The 9,921-nt window shown below is 39.2% G+C and overlaps 1 protein-coding gene across 2 annotated transcripts; it reads left to right on the top strand.

Moving 5' to 3' along the window:
- Window positions 1–1,499: 1,499 nt before the first annotated feature.
- Window positions 1,500–6,985, top strand: LOC141765555 (uncharacterized). Of its 2 annotated transcripts, none has more exons than XM_074631617.1 (4): window positions 1,500–1,773; window positions 1,862–2,078; window positions 3,275–3,655; window positions 5,249–6,985. In XM_074631617.1, the coding sequence occupies exons 2-4, from the start codon at window positions 1,895–1,897 to the stop codon at window positions 6,283–6,285; spliced, it is 1,602 nt and encodes a 533-aa protein (XP_074487718.1). In that variant the 5' UTR covers window positions 1,500–1,773; window positions 1,862–1,894; the 3' UTR covers window positions 6,286–6,985. The 2 variants fall into 2 exon arrangements, with proteins under 2 accessions (XP_074487718.1, XP_074487719.1); XM_074631618.1 differs by having other exon boundaries at window positions 1,537–1,773; window positions 1,862–2,060.
- Window positions 6,986–9,921: the final 2,936 nt, after the last annotated feature.

Below are 9,921 nucleotides of genomic sequence, written 5' to 3'. Positions count from 1 at the left end.
TCACTGATTGAACACAAAAGAACCCACACAGGAGAGAAACCCTACTGCTGCTCAGTGTGTAACAAATGTTTTCACAGGAGAGGAGTATGGATCATCCGCACCAAGAGTCACATAGCGGAGCAACCCTTCAGCTGCTTGCAGTGTGGAAAAAAGTTTGGTCATCAAGCATATCTGAGAAGACACGAGAAACGCCACTCAGCATAGAAACCATTTAGTTGTTGGGTCTGTGGGAAATGTTTCAATGACAAAGGACATCTTAAAAGACACATAAGACTGCATGTAGGAGAGAAACCATTTGGTTTTGCTGTTTGTGGGAGAAAGTTTATTCAACAGAACCATTTCAAAGCCCATAAATGTGTCATCTTTCCCACCGATCCTTAAAAATGTATTTTCAAGACGACCCTCAGCCCCCATAAACTGTTTTTCTGTCACTGTTGGATATTATTTATCTGGGACTCTATAGCTTAGATTAATGCTACACACAGTGTAAATGACTTGTCTAAGACGCTGAAGGAAGTTGAATTTATCTACACAACCCAGAATTATTTTGTGAGTGATGATTGAATGCAGTTAACCTCTTCCGTTCTTTGAGGGCACCCTTGGCCGACATTACTTTTTTCAGAGGCTGTAACAGGTTCAGTTTTAGAGCGAGAGGGAAGGTACTAGTGTCATATGAAAGTAGAAACCTCAGGAATCCATCGCTACCAACCATGTCATGCTCGCATGATGGGAAGAACATTAAATAACGCTACAAATTTGCGCTAAATTTTGGCGGGGAAAAACTGTCATGGCCATTTTCAAAGGGTTCTCTTGACCTCTGACCTCAAGATATGTGAATAAAAATGGGTTCTATGGGTACCCACGAGTCAACCCCTTTACAGGCACACTGACAAACTGAAAGCTGTTGTTGCCTGTTGGGCTGCAGTTTGCCATGTTATGATTTGAGCATATTTTTTATGCTAAATGCAGTACCTGTGAGGGTTTCTGGACAATATTTGTCATTGTTTTGTATTGTTAATTGATTTCCAATAATAAATAAACATTATATCGATATACAGTATACATATATATTACTTATAATACTGATAACATAAATTATTTTAATTGCGGATGAAAACAAATATTTAATTCCAGGCTTTTTGCTGGTGCAGCTACTATTTATGGCCTATATTTCTGCATATGATGATGCATCATATTCTATGAACCGATCATATACTTTGAATGTGAAATCTGCAATGTGTAGTTGTCAAATAAATGAATACATGTGGGGTACAAATACATTTCCGTCTGTTATGCAGAGTGTACTACTATGATGAGTACTTGACTGAATGTACTTAAGCTACTTACCACCACTGAACAATCCTTTTTCTCCATCACACTGGTCAAGCCGGTTGAATACCTGAACCATACATTTGATCTGCAGAGGGCAGCAATGCACTTCTGCTGCGTCCAGAGTGTCGGTTTTGAAAGACTTTTATTTTGAAGGGTGTGAATAAAATACTTCCGGATTACGCCTATCCAGTTTTTCCGGTGCGTTTGATATAGCAGCAGCATTAAAGTTGTGTCTGCCGAGCCTTCCCTTGTCAACTCTACAGCATGCTATACGTGTGTTGGATAAACCTGCCTGAATGGACCTTTTTTAAATGTCTTTCTCTATTATGTCGCCTGGTAGTCTGCTAACATGCTGACGTTAGCTAGCTCAGCCCGCTAACTGAACATGGGACTCATTGTGTCAACATAAGACGAGTAACGCAGGATATCACTGGATATGAGGTGAAATGCTCACTTTACCATAATTATATGTTAACGTAGATAACGTTCCCCAACAATAAGGTACCATCATATGTCTCTGTGTGTACAGAGTGGAAGAGAAACTTAAAGTTTCTGTCACTATATGAAGATGTCTAAAGTCCAGATGTTGAGAGAACGGGTGAACCGGAGACAAAGTGCGGCTGCTGAGGAGATCCTGGATCTGATTGAAAGAAGCAGAGGAGAGATCACAGACTGGTGTTATTCAGAAGAGGAGAAACACCGACAACACAAACTACTGGAGGCTTCAGGTGATTCACTCAGAGCAGGTCTGTAAACATTATTACTGTTACTAATGTGTGTTTTGGCTGATCCAATGAATTAAATACAATACAATCGTACAATATCATGAAGCAGTCTGCAGTGAGTGAATGCAGCTTGGGGATTAGAGATATTAGGAGTATGCTGCCTCGGTAGAAGCATTATTTCACAATTCCTACTGGTTGATCCTCATCTCTATAAATTGTGTTTTCAGGTCACTATGCTGAGTCTCATGTCATTTCTGTTTCTTTATCAATTTAGTTTTATTCTTGTGGTTGTATTTGGGCATGTTTAAAGGGATAGTTCAGGTGTTTTTGAAGTGGAGTTATATGAGGTACTTATTAGGGATGCTAATTTTGAAAACAAAATTGAACCGATAACTGACCCTTGTTAAAGCTGAAGTAGGCGAGATTGGAGCAAATATGATTCAAAAAAGTTATTGTGTCCAGATTGTGTACTGATGGGTGGGAAGACGGCAATTGTGCTTGCCAGGTATAGTGTCAGATCATATATCAGATCATTGTGTAACGTGCATGTGTGCATTATATGCATATAGCACATTGTTGATTTGTGGTAGTGGGCTGTAGTTATGGAGAGCTTTGACAAATCTCCACCATCTTACCCTCATTACTACTGGGGTATCATCATATCTCCCAACTAGGGGTGTAACGGTACACAAAAGTCACGGTGCGGTTCATACCTCGTTTTCGGAGTCACGGTTTGGTGCAAGTTCGTTACAGCGGGGAAAAACGCACAAGGATCCGTTTCTTTTTATTTATTTTGAACAGACCGTAGTGAAAGTGTCAAAGACAAAATCGTCTGCTGGGGACTGAAGTAACATTTTGCCCACTGGCAACTTTGGTAAACTATTTTCATTATTCATGATCGGCACATCTGGATCTCGAATGTGCGTCAGCATGTTGGATGTGTTTAAATTAACATCCCTTACAACGGTGGAGCAATGGCATCACTCTGCCCTCGTCTTATACACAACTCTCTCTCCGTTGCTGTTGTAGCTGACCGGGAACCCGCAGGCAGGTCTTCTAGCTCCGGTGTACACCAATCCGCTTGTTGTGCTAACCTCAGTACATGTGTCTTACGACATACGGCTAAAAGTTTCTGGGCGGAAATCGCACTTGGGGAATTTGTGGATTCTGTATTATAATTCACTTTATTGTGGTCTCTTTTTTTTTTCTCTCTCCAGAGCCCCCACACATTAAAGAGGAACAGGAGGAACTCTGGAGCAGTCAGGAAAGAGAGCAGCTTCGAGGACTGGAGGAAGATGATATCACCAAGCTCACATTCACTGCTGTCTTGGTGAAAAGTGAAGATGAGGAAGAGAAAGCTCAGTCCTCACAGCTTCTTCAAATACAAGCTGATGAACAGATAAAAGCCGATGAGGACTGTGGAGGATCACAACCAGCCAGGAGGCTGAGAGTGTTAGTGAAACAGCGACTAACTGCAGCCGTTGAAGAGATATTTGGGTTGTTTGAAACAACGTTAGCAGAGTATGACAGAGAGATTGAAGGTCTACAGAAGCTGTTGGAAGAGGCTGTGAAGCTTGATGGCCGGGTTAACACAGCAGGTACGTAGAAGGTTTTTCAGAAAGTGATCTATTAAACGACCAGTGTGTAACAATTAGGAGGATCTATTGGCAGAAATGGAATATAATTTTAATAACAGGGCTGTCAAAGTTAAAGAACGCGTTAAAGAAAATTCGTTTTGATGCCACTAATTTCTTTAACCCATTAACACAACTTGCGATTTTTAGATTGCAGCGGGCTTTTTCATTCATTCATTCATTCCATTGGTACCAACCATGTCATACTAGCTTATTGCGAAGGAAGCTAAATAGCACTTATGCTAAATTTTAGCGAGGAAAAACTGGCATGGCCATTTTCAAAGGGGTCATTTGACCTGAAAATGGGTTCTATGGGTACCCAAGAGTCTCCCCTTTACAGACATGCCCACTTTATGATAATCACATGCTGTTTGGGGCAAGTCATAGTCAAGTCAGCACACTGACACACTGACAGCTGTTGTTGCCTGTTGGGCTGCAGTTTGACATGTTATGATTTGAGCATATTTTTTATGCTAAATGCAGTACCTGTGAGGGTTTCTGGACAATATTTGTCATTGTTTTGTATTGTTAATCTATTTCCAATAATGAATATATACATAAGTTTGTATAAAGCAAGCATATTTGTCCACTCCCATGTTGAAAAAAGTATTAAATACTTGACAAATCTCCCTTTAAGGTTCATTTTGAAAAGATAAAAAAATGTGTGATTAATTTGCGAATAATTGCTTTGATTAAATATTTTAATCGATTAACAGCCCTAATTAATAAGTATGTTTTCATTAGTGTATAATCACCTGATAATAAGAATCGTTGTGTTTTCGTTACCATGGAATGAATCATTTATATCTGCATAGGGAGCGGGTCCTCTCTCCACAGAGTCCGCCATGTTGCACCGCCATGTTTCTACAGTAGCCCAGAACGGACAAACCAAACTCTGTTAACTTTTCCTGTTTGGGCCAGAGTCAATAACGTTACTCACTCCTGTCACCGCCGCTCTCTCTCTTTCTTGCTTCACCACGCACTTCCTACGTACACACACACACACTCTACACACTGGCTCTGCTGCAAATGACCTACGCTACTCATACAACAACTGGCTCTAGAGAGACGACTGGAATTCCCTGCTTAGCCTGCTTCCCACGCTACCCAGCCCCTGATAAGCAGAAGAAAATGGATGGATGGATTGATGGTTTAGTTCCAGTTCTAGATTGAATAAAGACCTTTGTGAAATCATCAACAATCAAATCAAGCTAACTCAGTCATCCACATATGAAGAACAAGGCCCTTGTCCAGGCTTAAAAATGTATTTTCCTTTAGTGCAGCAGCCCAGAAACACCAAACAATTTCCTGAGCTGAATGCGACCGATCCAAACTCATCTCGTCTCATTATCAATTTAGTTACTAGATTTTAGTCTGAACAGTCGCTTCACTCATTAAATATATGGCATTTTCTGTGTGATATATATTTTACTGAAGGGGAAAGTTATATTAAAGTCTAATAATGTCGAAAGACATTAGCAGGGTAGCGTCTCCTGAATAATACACTGTATTGGTCAGATCAATATCAGTTAAGTCTGTTCTTGTCCTTCCTGTTAGATGATCCACAGCTGTTGGCGATTAAAGAAGAGGTATTGTCTGAGCAGCAGGAGTGGAGGACCAGTCTGGACCAGCAGGACCCAGAGCCCCCACACATTAAAGAGGAACAGGAGGAACTCTGGAGCAGTCAGGAGGGAGAGCAGCTTAAAGGACTGGAGGAAGATGATATCACCAAGTTCCCATTCACTGCTGTCTCTGTGAAGAGTGAAGATGAAGAGAAAGCCCAGTCCTCACAGCTTCATCAAAGACAAACTGATGAACAGATGGAAACAGGAGCTGATGGAGAGGACTGTGGAGGATCAGCACCAGACAGGATCTTTGGTCCAGCTCGTGATTCACAGCAAGAAAGTAATGAAAAGACACATTCTTCTGATCATGACACTGAAAACAGTGATGATTATTCACAAGAGATGAGTCAAACTCGGTCAGGATTAGTAACTCCAGTGGAGGAACTCTGCGCTGGTAAACCGGTTAATAGCATAAACAACATGAGTGTTGACACAGGAGGGAAACCATTTAATTGTTCAATTTGTGGAAAAGGTTTTAGTCACAAATGTGATTTGGAGAGACACTTAAGATTTCACACAGGGGAGAAACCATTCGGTTGTGTCTTCTGTGAAAAAAACTTTAGTGAAAAGACAGATTTGAAGAGACACATCAGAGTCCACACTGGTGAGAAACCATTCAGTTGCTCCATATGTGGTAAAATATTCAGCCAGAATGAAAACCTGCGCAGACATGAAAGAATTCATACAGGGGAAAAACCGTTCGGCTGTCCAGTTTGTACAAAGAAATTTACCCACAGTGGGGCACTAGTTGTACACACAAGAATTCATACAGGAGAGAAACCATTTGGCTGCTCACTCTGTGGAAAACGGTACATTGACACAGGAAATCTGAAGAAGCACATGAGGGTCCACACTGGAGAGAAGCCTTTCAGTTGCAGCGTTTGTGGAAGAAGATTTAATTTTCAGTCTCAGGTCAAAAACCACAAGTGCTCTGGTGAGAGCAGTGTAACTTTAGCCCATCATTCATGAGGAGAAACCATTCCAGTCAATGCTGGGATTAGGGATGCAGCCAAACACGAATGCTGCTCACAGCTTGTGTTAATGTAGATTACGCATCATTTTCAAATAGTGCCCAGGGCCTTTATTAGCTCAACTGCAGAGAGAACTAAGCCTTTATTCAACAGCTTATATTAGAGACGGGCCTTTGAATTTCCCTGTTTTATAAGTGTACTATATCATAGTTTAGTAAGAGGCCTTCCATGTTTACCAGTTGTCTTGATAATTCAGTATAATGTACATTTCCACAGCACTAAATCCATTCGTACAACAACAGAGTAATGTCATACTCATCACTGCTGCTCTTACCTCGTCTTCTTAGCAAAGAAACTGTTTTTGTTTGGCAATCATTTCCAGTTACTTATTCTTTGCATTTTTTCCCCCAAGTGATACTAAAGTACCGTTAATGAAACTCAACATTTCCTGCACAAATTGAAATGTTTTCCAGTGGCTAAACGGGCATAATCATTCCCATTTCTGTTGGGCTATTTTATTTATTTTTTTAATTTCAATTATTGAAATTAGTGAGTGAACAAAAACATTGTGGTAGTAGTGCGGTATAATACAACAGCAAACACTCCCTGAGCAGCTCCTAATGAAGAGCAGCTGGTGTATCTGTTCACTGTGCAGCCAAACAAACTGGCATTTTAATAAAGGAGTCAGTCAATATAAATTGCAACCGTGATTTCATTTTGTACACTTGTGCTGCTGTGTGTAGTTATACTCACAGCAGAGGACATGGTGAAAGGAGTTGGAGGTGTCCAGACTGTCGCCCGCAGCTCACTATGGTTGCTCCTTGTTCCCTTACTCCCTGCAATATTTAAAATGGATCAGCTCTCAAAAAATGACATGGTTGTAGGGGAGTGAACACTTTACAGTAAGTTGATGGTAACGCTGAGTTACTTGCTGCATGATTTCCTGTCAATCCTGCATGCAAGTTTAGGCAAATTGAATCCAGCGTGGAAATGATCCCGCACTAACAACAAAAAATACTTTGTCGAGAGGAAATTACAGAATTACATTCAATGACTATTGCTGAAAAAACGGCATGCATAAATGGTACCAACAACTGACTTCATGAAAATGTTTAATTTATCATCTATTCTTTCCTTGTATACATACAAGAATGTTCTGGGTGGATGTAGCCAACTTTCTACAAACGAAACTTAAGATTAGTGTTGAAATGAATGTTTGATGTAATGATATATTTTAGACAAAATAAGATTGGATATAATATGCTGCATATAATACAATTATTTATTATTTTTGGAAAATTTCCATAAGAATAAATAGTCAGGAACCAAGCCAACTTTCCTGCATTTTATTAATGAATTTAAACAGTATAGCACCATCATAACCTTTATTAAAAACAAAAAAATGATTATTAAATGATTATAATATGATGTATATAAATTAAACACAAACCCTGGCATTATGAAATGTATATGGAATTATTTTTGTTCTGTCTTCTTTTTGTCTTTTTTTTTACTTGTTCAACGGTCTATGTATCTGTACCTTTGTTAATGAGCATGAATTCAATAAAGAAAGCATTAAAAAAAATAAAAAAAAATAATTACAGAGCCTATAGTGTAAGTGAAGTTGGATTCTCTTAAGTCCTTGTGAATTCTCCTTCTCATCTTTCCTTGACCTCATGACATTTACCATCGAGGTCAAGGAAAAGTGGTTAGGAAAAGACATTAGGACGTAATTTTTTGACTTTTCGACCGCAACCCGTGTCCTAACAGCAAGCGTTACGCTACGTCATGTAAACAAACACACACATTTAATATTCTGCGATAGGCCTGTTTACTGGAAATGACCTACAATATAGCCAAGAGCAGGAAGGAAACTTTCAGGTGATCTCCCTCCAGCCAGCTGTCACCTTATAAGAGGAGGAGGTATCGTATAGATAACTCCTCATTTCCATACTTGCCAACCCTCCCGATTTCCCACGGAGATTCCCGTTTTTCATTGCCCTCTCTCGGTTTCCTCCCAGGGTCACAATTCTTTGGCAAGTTTCTAAGAAATAAAAAGGCAGCAACCAAATTTATGTATGTAACAGGCAGCATTTTTATTTCTGTATAAGTTGAACTTGTTATTCTTGAAGTCTGACAATTGAGAAATACTAAAAACTTTTTAGTAGAAAGTGTTTATTTGTGCAAGTTTAGAATGAAGAATAGTTACATTTTGCATCTGCGTGTTTACATTATTAGTTGATATAACTTTTTCAAATTTTCTTTCACACACATACGGGCATTTGGGGTGTCTGCCATTGTTGTTGGAGGTACAAACACTGGAGGCGGAGCTGCAAATATTAAGCATTGTAGCAGACGGCGGCAGGGTAGCGTGATGTCACTGTGTGTAAAATAATTAAAACTCCATAATCTTTACTCTGCTTTCATGCCATAATTTGCCACACCGCCTTTATTAGTGCACAGCGACTAGAGTAGATCCTGAAATTAGCACCCCTCTAGAATCTACTTTGAAACAAGAATCATTTTGAATCAATTTCTTATCAAATCGTAACCCCAAGATTCAAAATCAAATTGAATCGTAACATAACCACAACCAATTATTATCAGAAACAATAGTGTTGCCTATATCGCGTGAATGCCGTGCCTGGTTACTAAACTGAAAACACTTGTTTCGCCAAAATTGTGATTATTCGGTTACAAGAAACATTAGTTTCACAAAGACATACCTTTGCTATTACCACGGACAAGCTTTTGGCGGATGATCACTTTTTGCCACGACAGGGGCAGCTGTGTTACTGACACAATAAATGATTTCCAAAAAAAACCAAAGAAAAAAACGTTCATGAATGCGTTAAGTGAAGAGGCACAGTGGTGGACTGACAACATGTAAAGAACAATAATGCCATTTTCTCTGGTTAGCTTATTTTGAAGACGTGTACAAAGTGATAGATATACCAACATGAATATTTGTATTGTTACATTAGCTAACCTATAGATTGTGTCTGAAGACATCACGTCGCAAATAGGCAAGCAGTTTCCACTAAGGGTCAACCGATGCGTTTTTTTCAGGGTCAATACTGATTGTTAGTAATCAAAGAGACCGATAACCAATATGCATTTGCAATAAAATTAAAATCCTAATGTCAAAATGTAGAATAACACAAACTCCAACACAAAACTTTGTTTAAATGCCTTAAAGTATATGTTTAATTAAATGCTGCAAAAGAGAACATTCAACGTTATCTTAAAAAAAAAGAACCATTGCTCTTCCCTTGCCAATATCTACTTTGCATGTTTTGCAGACTTCCATCCCTGGTGTTGGTTGAGTGTAATACTCCCATACAGCACTTTTAGACCTTTTCTTTAGTGCATCCATATACAGTATAGATAGATAGATAGATAGATAGATAGATAGATAGATAGATAGGAAATACGTTTGCCTGGAGGTTTATCATGGAGAAAGCAGTGAAGTTGTTGAGAATGACGATGATTTTAACAGCCTCAGGTTGCAATAACTGAAGCGGTGAATGTTGTGCTCCCTGATATACGGACTGTGGCTCAGGTAAAAAAAAGAAACAACTGGATAATAAAGATAATGCGAAAAAAGAATAACACAACAGAAGAAAAAGAAGGA

This window comes from Sebastes fasciatus, chromosome 4, assembly GCF_043250625.1.
Source record: "Sebastes fasciatus isolate fSebFas1 chromosome 4, fSebFas1.pri, whole genome shotgun sequence".
Classification (NCBI taxonomy): Eukaryota; Metazoa; Chordata; class Actinopteri; order Perciformes; family Sebastidae; genus Sebastes; species Sebastes fasciatus.
This window is presented reverse-complemented; position numbering and strand designations above follow the sequence as displayed.

Coding starts and splice junctions, on each gene's coding strand:
- LOC141765555 (XM_074631617.1), top strand. CDS start 1,895: ATGAAGATGTCTAAAGTCCAGATGTTGAGAGAACGGGTGAACCGGAGA. Junction 2,079..3,274: donor AGGTGATTCACTCAGAGCAG/GTCTGTAAACAT, acceptor TTCTCTCTCCAG/AGCCCCCACACATTAAAGAG. Junction 3,656..5,248: donor TGGCCGGGTTAACACAGCAG/GTACGTAGAAGG, acceptor CCTTCCTGTTAG/ATGATCCACAGCTGTTGGCG.